The sequence below is a fragment of the Microcaecilia unicolor genome, chromosome 3 (assembly GCF_901765095.1).
Source record: "Microcaecilia unicolor chromosome 3, aMicUni1.1, whole genome shotgun sequence".
In the NCBI taxonomy this organism is placed as follows: Eukaryota; Metazoa; Chordata; class Amphibia; order Gymnophiona; family Siphonopidae; genus Microcaecilia; species Microcaecilia unicolor.
The window spans coordinates 189762996-189775928 of NC_044033.1; the positions used below are offsets into that span (position 1 = coordinate 189762996).

At 46.7% G+C, this 12933-nt stretch overlaps 1 protein-coding gene across 1 annotated transcript; it reads left to right on the top strand.

Moving 5' to 3' along the window:
• Positions 1-639: 639 nt before the first annotated feature.
• RND1 (Rho family GTPase 1) lies at positions 640-8898 on the top strand. The gene is given in 6 exon segments (XM_030196825.1): positions 640-862; positions 1686-1773; positions 6275-6384; positions 7473-7607; positions 8004-8118; positions 8121-8898. Coding segments are annotated over 6 exon segments (696 nt in total). The 5' UTR covers positions 640-742; the 3' UTR covers positions 8249-8898.
• Positions 8899-12933: the final 4035 nt, after the last annotated feature.

Below are 12933 nucleotides of genomic sequence, written 5' to 3' on the forward strand. Positions count from 1 at the left end.
TAACCATTTCTCGTGTGGCTCTTTATTTATTTAGGCCATGCCTTTCTTTCTCTAGTAATGCTTGGTAGTGGCGTTTTTGTCTTTTTCTTTTTTGAAGGTTTGTCTTTATTGTGGGGATTGCTGGATGTCTCATATACTTAAGTATTTATTACTTTTTATCATAATGCTATTTTGCTTAGACATTAAGGCATAAACGTTAGTGGTACACTTTTTGTTATGAGGGCTTAAGAGTTTAGGACAAAGAGTTACTCGTAGGGCCAAGCTCACACCTCAAGGGTTGTTTGCAAGAATCTGGCCAGTATAGCTGCTGCCAAGTGCCAACTGTAGAATTTGAAGGCATGCGAGCCCAGAAGCCCCTGCGGTCAGTGGCTGGGGCTAATCGTGAAATCCTTTGGGACCGGGGAAAGGTTAACTTCCTTCTATTTCATCAGATATTGGGCAAAACCCAATTATCGCCTTTCGGCAACCGAGATTCCCAAACTCGAGAGGAGGAGTGGGAATGGGATGTGTATCTTTAAGAGTGAAGGTGTGGCTTACTGTGCTGGCAAAGCTTCTTATTGGCTGACAGGGTTGTCCTGCTGCCGCTGATTGGAGTTGGGGTTTGCTATATAATCCGGGTGCTGCAAGGGGAGGGCTTAGTTCAGTTCACCTGCAGTCGGAGTAGGGTAGGAGTAAGGATAGATCTTATTTATTTTTAAGTTTTATTTTTGAGTGGTGTCACGCGCGATCGCGGCTTTACGGCATGAAGGAACGAAAGCCTCCGCAGCCGGCTGTGGCCCGCTGTAAGCTGGTGCTGGTTGGGGACGTGCACTGCGGCAAAACGGCCATGTTACAGGTGCTGGCTAAGGACTGCTACCCGGAGGTAAGCGGGGGCCGGGGGATCCGGAGGCTTCTTGATCGGGGCGCTTAAGAGAAGCAGCTTGGGGGCCCCATGATTTCCCCTGGGCTGAGAGGGGAGAGATGCCGCAGCCCCCTCTCGCGGAACTCCTGCGATGCCAGGTGCGGCGGGCACCTTGTGACGTAGCCTGGGGCTACTCCGTTCATATCTTTTTAAGTGTTGGCCCCATTGCGTACACTCCCTGTCCCCGTGGGATCGAGTTCTAGGTTACAGGACGCAGCTCTTTACTTCGGAGGATGCTTCCTGGGGGGGGGGGGGGGGGGGGGGGGGGGGGGGGTTCTCTACCAATAGAAGCCTGCTCTCCGGACGCTTGAGTACCCACAATATTGAATAAACTCCTTGATTGTGTCCAAGGAAAAGTTATTTTAATTGGGTTCAGCATCTCCAATAATTTTGGAAAGTTGGCTCCTATGCCTCTACCTGTTCTGCTCATTCTTATGCCCGATCTCTGTGCGTACTGCCCCGAGATTTCCTGCTGCTGTAGCAGCAGCACTCCTGCATTTCTAGATCTGCTCCTTTATGCATTGTTGCTGCTGCTGCTACTACTCCTTGTATGTCTGCTGGTTCGAGGGGGAGGGGAACTATCTGACAGCCTCCCCCCCCCCCCCCCCCCCCCCCAATATGTGTCTGCCACGGCTCTGTCTATGTTCTGTCTCTCCCCATTTGGTTATACACACCGTGCTCGCTTCGTTCTGTGCCAGTGCCGTAGCTGAGTGTCTGCTGGTCCTGGTCTTGTGCCAGTGCGGTGGTGTCAGTCATTGCTCTGTGTATGCCTCTCTGTTTGCAGACCTATGTGCCCACAGTGTTTGAGAATTACACGGCCTGTCTGGAGACAGAAGAGCAGCGTGTGGAGCTGAGCCTGTGGGACACCTCTGGTAAGTTGAGCTTCTGTCCTTCTCTGCTGGTCTGTTAATGGTTCTGTGCCATCTCTCTGTTGCTGTAAAATGTATTGTGATTTATGGCTGCCTGTGTAGTTGATTCCTGTCATACAGCAGGGTGTGTTGTTACTTAAATGCAAAGTACTATGCCCCTTCTCTTAAAGGGTTTTTCCTGTTTTGTCTGTCCAGAAGTGGAGGGAATACTTAGCGCAGCAGCGATTCTTGTGTACTAACTTGAACTGTTTCTGAGGTGAGAAGCTGGTACTTGCTTTGGGTTGTCTGCTACTACAAAGATTCTTCTTCAGGTTTTTGGCCTTTTAGTTGGAAGCCAGTTGTGGGCATCGTGATTGCCACTTTTTTTTTTCAAAGAGAAGAGTTGCTTTTTACTTGGGAAAGTGGATGTCTGGTGAGAGAAGTAAGGAATGTTAACTTTTTCTAATCTTCTGAATGAATGTCTGGAAGGGCACATCTGCCCGCATGACATAGCATCCTCTGAAACCCAGTGTTGCTGGCATGGGGCACTCTTACTGCTGTTGTAACTCATCAAAAATCAGACTGTGTCCCATCTGCAGTGTTCTTGGCCAATTCATAAATATTCAGAAGTTTTACAGTTGAGCTTAAAGACTTGCGGATGACCAACCTGTCTGAGAGCGTCCTCCCTCAAGGCCTGTCCTCAACACCCCCAAAAACAAACTGACTTTGCTGCCCCAGGTACTGACCCTTGTAATTAACAGATGAGTTTATCTTTCCCAGGCATTTTGGCAGGATAAGATGTCGTCTCGTAGCCTCAAGGGCTGGAGTGGCTAGAGGTGGGATTATATGTGCTGGTGATGTCCTTGGTGGTCTTTGCTCTTTTGGGAGAGAGAGAGCCAGGAGAAATAGAAGGCAAGATTGCATGTACAAGTCATTAAGGCTTTATGTGAAATATATTGAGCTCTGTTCTGCAGCGGAGGCCTACAAGAAGAGCAGAATCTGCAACACAAACTTATGGAATAAGACTTGAGGGTATTGGAGAGGAAATGGGATGGGACTTGATTATACTGCCTTTCTGAAGTTAAAATTGGTGGTTTACATGTTATGTACAGGTACTTACCTTGTACCTGGGGTAATGGAAGACTAAGTGACTTGCCCAGAATTGCACAGAGCTGCAGTGAGAATCGAGCCCAGTTTCCCTGGTTCTCAAGCTGCTGCAATGACCATTAAGCTACTCCAACACTTAAGGAGAAGACAAGGTTATTCAGATAAACTCAAAGATGAACAGTACACAAGAGACAGGTGGAAAAGAAGTTGCTGGAACAAGAGGCCATGATGTGTAGTTTTTGGGTGGTGGATATATTGCACAATCTGGTAGATATGGGGAAAGTAAAAATGGAAATGAGATTTAAGGAATGAAAGAGCAGCCTACTGGTTAGAGTAACGGGCTGAAGCTGGGAAGAACAGTTCAGTTCAAATCCACTGCTGCTCATCCTGACCTTGAGCAAGTCACTTCACCCTCCTTTGTTTTGGGTACAAACTTCAGATCGTAAGCCATCTGAGTGCAGGAAAATACATTCAGGTACAGTTGGTAACTTGTCTTGAGCTATCACTGAAAAGGCATGCGTTAATGCGTTAAATACAAAGAAAAAGCTCCGGGACCATCAGAGGGCACTAATGGTGTAAAATGGTATAGCCAGCAATCTGGTAAGGTCCAGAGTTGGCTTAACTTATGGACCAGGTGAAGTTCTGGCCCAGGGCGCTGGAGATGAAGGGCACCAAATGCCTCAGCCTGTGATGTCACTGACCCAGAGCTTACCTGGTGACGTTGCATGTGCATGGTAAAAAGAGCCGGCAACCCCCTTCCTCTTTCTGTCTCAAGCCACATTCCCCCCCTCCCCCCCCCCCCCCCCCCCCCGTCTACTTTTAAAGGCATTTTCCCCTCCCAAACACAGTGTTTCACCTAATGCTACCCACATCAATGCCCTAGTGTCTTGCTCCCAGCCCCTCCTTTAACATAATTTCCTGTTTTCACAGGGGCACAGCAGAGAAGGCGCAGGGACCCATGTGGATAGCATTAGGTGAAATTCTGTTGATATTCAGGAGGTGAAAACTGCCTTTAAAAGTGGGCCGGGGGGGGAATTCCAGTAGAAGGGTGCCAAACCAAAAGTTGGCTAAGGGTGCCATGGTCCATTAAGCCAGCCCTGGTAAGGTCTGTTCTACAAAACTGCTTTAGAAAAGGATGAGGCCCATTCATCTAGCTGTCATATTTCTAGGCAGCTGCCCTAACGAGCATTCTCTGCATGTGAAGTAGAGGCTCTGATTTTCTAATTTCTAAGGTCAAAGAAAAGGCTGATGATTTAGATAAGAATATAAATGGTATTTACAAATCCAGGAATTCTAACTTGAATATAGGGCCATCTCTAGGTGTGGTGGGTTGACTGTCAGCCAGTTTGACAATGCTCAGGGTTAATCATTGATACCTTGATAAACTGAGGTTACGGAAATTACGTGATTCATTCCAGAACAGTTATTGACAGCACTGGGGAATTATAACTCTGGGAGCAGGTATTTTTTTCTGATTTCTGTTTATCTGTGATGATGGGTATTAGGGCCTTTCTAAGTATGTGGAGGGTATTGTTCTCTCTGCCAGCGACTGCTATAATGAGCAATCCTAGATCTTTGGGCAGGGGGCGCTCATGGAGCTTTGCTGCAGCTTTCTAAGAATTAGATTCCTGATGTATGTGGGATGCAGGTCAGTATGTATGTGGTTGGGGGGGGAGGGATAGAATTGATACTTAGCAGTGTGTGAAGCGCTGGCAGCGGGGGCTTCAGTGGCTGAGCGGAGAAGGGGGTCTTGGGGTGGAGGTGCTGGAAGTGTCATATGATGTCTTGCCTCTTCTCTGTCTGGGGTTATCTTATTGTTGAGAAGGGGTACTGCTTGGGGGTTCCCTCTTTTCTCGGCTGTGCTCTGCACTTTGGGGGTGTCTGGTTCATCTGCTGTTCCATCTCTCCCTTCATGAGGTTCAGCATTTGGTATGTCCCTGCTCTCCTGGTTACCATGGTGATGTGGGGGACAGTGTTTGCTATTCCAAGCACGGAGCGTCTGGGTTGCAAACAAAGGGGGGTGGAGAGGAGGGGGAGCTGTACATCTGGGCCCCTGAAGATGGGGAATGGCAGCCGTGACCATCTCCTTCCCTTCCCCAAGTGCCACGAGTTTGGATACATCTCTTACACTTCTGTGAGAAGCCATTTCTGAAACCATGATGGGAAAACAAGCCAAGGTGTAGAATGCAGTACCATAGATCCTGGACATAATCTGTAAATTCTCTCCCTCAACCTGTGTACAGGAAGTAATAGTAGAACATATGTGGCAGGTGCTGTAGCTGGTGGGATGGGTTGAATTCTGACAAACAGCTTTTCATGTAGTTGTGGGGTTGTGTGCTTTCTAGACACAATATCCAACTGCAGGTGACCTGTATTTGGGCTGACCTTGTTTACTTTAGCTTGTGCATTGCTTAAACATACAAGTGAAGGTTGGAGAACAGTATTCTCCTTTTTAAATTGTAAGGAAATGTGTTGAAAGGTTTGCTGTCTGTTTATAGCCAAAGGTGAGCGGTAATGCTCCCAGAAAAACGAGCCCAATCTGTGCATGATTCTGTGGCCAGTCACTATCCTCATGCAGAATACAGCTCCTTGTGTTTATTACCCCCCTTTCTTTGATTATATATGAGAGTAGAGAAATAGCATAATGCTTGGAAGATGAGTTTTCAATCCAGTCCTTGGAACCCATCCAGCCAATCTGGTTTTCAGGATATCCACAGTGAATATGCATGAGAGAATTTGCATTGCCTCGGTTGTGGGTCCATTTTTAGATTGTTGGTTTTTAAAGTTTTACATGATAAATCACCAGCTTGTCTTGCAAGTGCCTTGAAGATTTATACTCCAGCACATGCAATAAGATCCCAGAGTCAGAATTTACTTGAGGCTCCATCTTTCTGGCAAGTGAGATTGGATACAGGGAAAATTTATGGTGGCAGCTTCTAAATTGTGGAATACATTGCCACAACTGCGTCTTGTTCAATTAGTACTTCTTTTAGGAAACAGCTAAAGGCCTCTTTTTTTTTTTTTTTTTTTTTTTCTTCCCCAAGCAGGCTTTTAATGGTCATTGTATTTTGTTTTTATTTGTATGTTTTTTTTTATCTTATTGATATGCTTTAGTTATTATGTTAATATAATTGTGACTGTTCTGTAAACTACCCTGAATGGTAGGTGAAGTGGATTATAAATGTTTTAAATAAATAAATTAAAAAAAAAAGAGAGAGCGAAGTCATTCCTTTCCCTCTTTTCCTGAGATAATCCTTGTCCATCCTACCTCCAGGCATCATGCGCATTCCTGGAGGCCATTCCCTTAAGCAGCACTACCCCATCCCTCTTCCCTCACTCTCCACCTGAACACTGCCATCTACAATGGTATTAGTGAGAATATCAGCTGATGTGATGCTTTCTCATTCTTCTCTTTCAGGGTCTCCCTACTATGACAATGTCCGACCCCTTTGCTACAGTGACTCGGATGCTGTACTGGTTTGCTTCGATATCAGCAGACCAGAGACTATGGACAGTGCACTGAAGAAGGTGAGAGGCTTGGAATTAAGCCCTTTGTGAACAGGACTACATCCTTTATTAGGTGATGCAAGCATCTGCTCCATGCTGGAAAGGGAAGAGGCCACTACTGGTGGGGGGGAGGCAAGGGGGGGCCGCTTTAACAATTTTAATGGGCTACTCATAGGAAGATGGATGGATTTAGCAGGAATTTGAAACCAGTGAACGGTAACATTAGCTACTGTCTGCTTGTACACTTCTTTTGCAAACATTCATAGTTGAATCATCTTAACCTAGGGGTTTCTCATCCCAGTCCTCGGAAACACCCAGTTCAAATTTTCATGATATCCACAATGAATATGCATGAGATAAATTTGCATATGATGGAGGCAGTGCATACAGATTTATTCTTTGTGGATATCTTGAAAACCACACTGGCTTGGTGTGTTCCGAGGACTGGGTTGAGAACTCCTCGTGTTCACTGGCCTCATGATTTACTACAAGAGCTTGGCCTAGTAAACGGACTAGGAATTGCTGCCTGTACTTTACACTGGGTAATGATTATTGATAGGGAAGAGCTGTGTGTGGGGCATGTGACCTTTCTGACTAGATTTAATGCAGCAGCTCCACAATCCTTGTTATATGGCATTGGGTCACTATTTGCTTTAGGCCTGTCCACTGGTGGTTAAATTAACTGAGTCCCTCCTGCGGGGGGGGGGGGGGGGGGGGACGAGACAGACTTTTTTTTCTCTGTGTGAAATAAAGAAGCAGAGCAGTATATACCAGCTTGTATAATGCATACTCTCTCTAGTCAGGGCATCAGTCATAGTTCACGAACACAGGCAGCACTGGCCCAGGAAGAGGTAGCTGCTAGAGAATGACACAGGGACAAAGTTTGTCCCTGTTCCCATCCCATCTCTGCAAACTCAACTCCACCAAAATAGTTTCATCATTTTTTTAAGACAATCGCTTTTTGTATGATGAGATTTTGTACTGTTGCAGAGACTGGGTGGGGATTGGTACGAAGTTTGCCCACATCGCCACTCCGTGTCATCTGTAGTGGCAGCAACTGCAGTTGACCTGCATTTATAACTATTTCTACTTTCTCATATCTGATGTAGTGGAAGACAGAAGTTCTAGACTATTGTCCTAGTACACGGATGTTGCTGATTGGTTGCAAGACTGACTTGCGGACTGACCTCAGCACACTCATGGAACTGTCCAATCAGAAACAAGCTCCCATCTCCCATGAACAGGTAGGTGAATCCAAGTTGGTCGGTCACTCACTTAGGTATTGGTAGCAAGCCCAATGCATTCCTGCACTCTTCCCGGGTCTTAAGCAAGGGGTTTTGTTCCAAAGTAATGTATTTTCTGAACAGTTTTGGTAATCTAGTGTGTTAAGGGTGGGATGGGGTTTGCAGTATTCCAGTGAAGGGGTGCAGGATCCTTGTCCAGTGTGGGTGGTGGTGAGAGGGCAGGAAGACCATTCGATCCAGTAGGTGGAGGGGTGTCAGGGGCGTTAGGTTTCCTGTTTTAAACTGGCTTAATATATCGCCTTGGGTGAATGTCTTCATAAAGGTGGTTAATAAATCCCAATAAATAAATTCTCTGCTGCTATGAACTCAAAAGAGCTACTGTGACTTCTCTGCCAGGGCTGTGCTGCTGCGCGACAGCTGGGAGCAGAGACGTATCTAGAATGCTCAGCCTTCACCTCTGAGAAGAGCGTCCACAGCATCTTTCGTACAGCATCAACAGTGTGTCTGAACCGAGCCACCCCACCCCCAGGAAGAGCCCTGTCCGCAGTCTATCCAAGAGACTTCTGCAGTTGCCCAGCAAGTCTGAGCTCATCTCCTCCACCTTCAAAAAGGAGAAAGCCAGAGGCTGTTCTGTAATGTGAGAGGTGTGATAGGGCTATGCCACAGACATTCTTTTCATTCTTTTTTTTTTTTTTGTTGTGTTTTTAAGCGCCCTGCTCTGATGTGGGGGTTTGGCCAGGCTGAGCCTGTGATGAACCCCAGGAAGGGAGGAAGAGTCTTGGAGAACTCTCTCTGAAATCTGACGGGCTGTTGCCTCGAAGCTTTAAGGATGGCATCTCCACAGCCTGTTACGCAGCAATACCTTGCACAAAGACTTCTAATACACTGGGGGGGGGGGGGGGATGCTGTATTTAATGTGAACGTTCCTAGAAAGTTAATTTTGTGATTTGTCTTCTCCTCCCCTTCTGCCCACCAGATCACGCCCCAGTGAACCATTAACATCCCTGAAAATAAATTATGCCTAAAGACAGTTTCTCACCCATTCCTTGTGTTTCCCACAGGCTTTGGACATAAGCAGAGCTAGAGGGGAATGATTCTCTCCTGCCCTGGCTGTGAATGGGTGGGGGAGGGGTGGTTAGGGGATTATCTGTAATCCAAGGGCTCTGGAGAGATGCCTTCTGTTTGTAAATGTTTGTGTATTGTACTTTTATTTGTCCTTTTAAGTAAATATAAGGTGTTTGATCTATGTTTAACAAATCTTATTTATTAAAAATGTACAGTAATATGCATACATTTGGTCTGGTTTCTCATATGTCAGAAAACTGCAGCTTTGTTATGTCCAAGTGCAATAGCTCTTGGCAGGGACATGTAAATTGCCTGCCTTTTTATTATGTGAGAAATTACTGTTTTGTTTTTTTTCATATGGTACTGGCAGTATTAGGGCATGCTGATTTGGCATTGAAGCAGTGTTGTACCAGTTGGTGCAGTCCGTGCCTCAACCCTTGCAGCTAGTCATGTGATGCTTGAGCTGGTGAGAAAGAGGGAGCCTCTTGCTTGAGGTTGCTGAAATTTGATTTCCAGACCTGGGAGTGGGGGCAGTCACATGTGCTATGCTTCTTTCTCGCTGCAGTTTCTTCCCCTCCCTTCTGATGTTGGGATATGTGCAACCTCCTGGGAAGCTAAGTTATTAACACTGGTTCCACCCACTTGCTGCTATTAACTGCCTGCACCCAGGACCTGGGGCTGCCAAGAGACTTGGCAAGGTGCTAAACTGACAGTTCTGCCGGATGTGAGACTGTCACTCTGTAGTCTGGATTACATGTTGTCATTCATTACCATAATCTGCTGCCGGGAGCTGGGAAGATTTCCTGAGTCTGCTGTGCTTTTCTACATTCCTTACTAATGAGAGAGATGAACATTAGCTTCTGAATCTTTTTTTTTTTTTTGCCAGTATCTGCTTGGTGCTTTATCGTTTGTTTTGATATACTGCCTCTTTCATACATGAATCGAGGCAGTTTATAAGAATCAAACTTAAGCATTTTAGGAAAAGGATACCATACCTTGATAGGATAACAGCCACAACCAGTAGTGTGTCAGGAGAATATTCACTCAGACTGCCCCCAATCTCATGCATTCGTGTTGCAGGATCAGCGGGGTGGGGGGGGGGGGGGGGGAGGGTGATGAAAGGGTATTTAGCACAAGGTGTATTAAGATTTCACTCTGTAATGAGTGACTGTCATGCTTCAGTAGTTCATGCTTCCTTTGTTGGAGTACTCAATGGCGGACCATGCCTCGCCAATGTCTGGTTCCCAGCAGCTTTGAATTTTCTTGGAATAAAATGCAAACGTTATGTTTTAAAGTCCTATTTCTGTGACTTAAGAATTTGTGCCTCAGTGTTACACAACAGACTACAAAAGCAGGTTCTCAATGAGAGCCCAAATCAGTTCAGTCTGTGTGCACATACCACCATGCCTCTACTTCCTCCCTCCCCCAGCCTAACATCTGCTAAAAGTGGCAATTGCCACCTCTCCTACAAGTAGGATACTTAAGTCCTTCCATCTTTGATTTTGGTACTCACAAAACCAATACCTGTCATTTCTGATTACCAAGTTTTTGTTGTAAACCCCATGGCTATTGGAGGAAATGATTCTGTAGTAATTATCTAGCTTAGCTATGCTCAAAAGTTTGGTTTCAGGTGGTCCTTCCATACAGGTTACCCCAAGGTGGTTTAATTGACAGGAGATGGCATCATGTGAATAAAGCTGAAGCCATAGCTGCCATCTTGATGCACTCAAACAAACTATTGGTCTACACCAAGCATGCATAGGCGGGTCCTTATCCTATATAATAACTAGCCGTTAAAACGGGCGCATATTGGAATGTTTTTTTTTTTCCCCAAGGCCCCCCTCCCGTTGCAGCTGCAAGGCCCCCTGCCATCCTCCTTCCCTGCCAGCTCCAAGGCCCCCTCTGTCCCTCCCTCCCAGCTCCAAGGCTCCAGTCCTCCCCCCTTCCCAGCTGCAAGGCCCCCTGCTCTCCCTCACAACTGTAAGGGCCCCATTCCCTCACAACTGTAAGGGACCCCCCCCCGTGCCTTCTTCCCAGCCAGCTGGAAGGCCCCTTCAGTCCAGCCCTCCCAGCTCCAAGTCCCCCCTCCTTCTGAGACCATCCCATGCCCCCGCCCCCCCTTCAACACGGCCCGGGCCCTCTCTTCGTTATTCAACTTACAGCAGCGCCAAAACAGCAGCAAGCAGCAGCTCCCGTGGCCTTCCTTCACTGCCTGTGCCTCGCCCTCGTGTGATGTCACGAGGGCGGGGCACAGGCAGGGAAGGAAGGCCGATGGGAGCTGAAGCTGAGCTGCTTGCTGCTGTAAGTTGAATAACGAAGAGAGGGCCCCGGGGGGGGGGGGGGGGCGGTAGCGCTACCTTGGGGGGGAGAGCGGTAGCGACGTCAGCGGTTCCCTCCCTCCCCTTCCGCGCAGTTTCCCTCTCTGTCCCCGCCCCCTCCCCCCATCATCACGTCTTGACGCGGGGGCGGGACAGAGAGGGAAGTCTCTACTGTGCATTTGCAGGTGAGTCGGTCACTTGCCATTTATAGGTTGATTCTCACCTCCAACGTTCTGACTTGCTGCCTGAGACCGTGGCTCATTCCGAGTTGGTCTGCTAGGCTCCGTAGATCAGGCTGACATCACCGTAGCCATTATGATGTCAACTTCAGAACCCGGGGGGGGGGGAAAAAACATGCCTCACAGCTGATCTATGTCTAGAGGAGGGTCGCTGGACATGGGTGGCAGGAGGGGGGGGCAGGGCAGAGAGGAGGTTCACTGGATATGGGTGGCTGCAGGGAGCCGAGGAAAACCTTGCTAGCGCCCATTTCATTTGTGTCAGAAACGGGCCTTTTTTTACTAGTTTCTAATAAGCATTTTGCTGTTGTCTTGGGTGACTCAATATGGCAGCAAGCTCCATCTACTGGCTTCAGGTTAGATAATGGGCCAAGCATTATCCCAGTTGTCTCCTGTCAATTAACCTCCTTGTGTTGCCCCAGCTTTCTGCTGTTGAAACTACTGCTCCATGCAAACACAGTACATATCACTGTTATGGGCTGAACTGCTGCCCCCTGCAAGATATTGCCTAGCTTCAGAGGGTTCTCTGCGTTATCCAATTTAAATGTGTTTTTTTTAAGTTGTTACTATTCTTTTCTATCACCTTCTTGCATCCTTATAGAGTTCTATCATCTCGGCTAAGTTTAACTAAAGGTGCCCATTGTGCTCCAGGAAAGTATAATGAATAAAGTTTAAGATAATAGAGATAGTAGAAGAAGTAAGGCACTAGCCCATATGGCTAAAGTAGCAAAATTGGAGCATAGAAGGATTGAATGCTAAATCTGTTTTCTTTTCAAAATATGTACTTGGATGGGCTGAAAGCCAGATTAAGAGATACCATTATTTTAATAAAACTATATGTGATTAGTGCCATTTATATGTATGTACATTTATATCATAGACACATGTAATACCAATTTTAGAAAGCTTCTATTTATACATGTGGATATCAACACCATGCTGAGATTTAATGGTGACCTAGTTTGGGTGGCGTTAAAATCTGTGCGTATTCCCCATTCAGGGTTTTACAGGGCATAGGAGCCAACTTTTCAAACTTATTGGGGATGCTAAACCCAATGGAAATTACCTCTCCCTGGATAAAGTTTGTTCAGTAGTGGTGGTGCTCAAGCACCCATAGAGCTGGCTCCTAGGGCAAAAGAGAGGGGGGTGCCAAAAATTGTGGCCATCCATTGTCTCATCACCCAGTGCTTGGGATTTCACAACCCCAAAATGCTGTTTGAGTGCCTCACAAATAGTGCTTCTCCTATGTGTGCACTACAGTTCAGCTCTCTCTAAGCTTGAACTCCTGTGCTAAAGGAAGTTTGGGCTGCTCTCATAGTTTCAAGTCCCATCAGACTTCCCAACTTCTGTATTGTCGTGCAGCTCAAGCTTAGAACCAAAGTGTGATTTGCAAAGGCACCTCAAGGGACTGAATTTACTAAAGTTCTTTTGCCCACAAACACAGAATAGTGGGAAAGAGTCTTAGTAAATCAGTTTCTGAAAGAGCTGCTACTGATTGGAGAAGAGATTCCCCCCACCTTGAAATTAATTAGAGACAATTCCCCCCTCCCCTTTGAAATTAATTTGGGATAATGGTGGTGGGGTTGGGAAGGAGAAGCGAGAGCTCTCAGTTGCTGCCTCCTATGTTTGTGGGCTGGCTGGCTCCTAGGTTAATGAAAATTTGTAGAGACCTGCCCTACTCTGCCTGTGCCCCCTCCCAAAAATCAG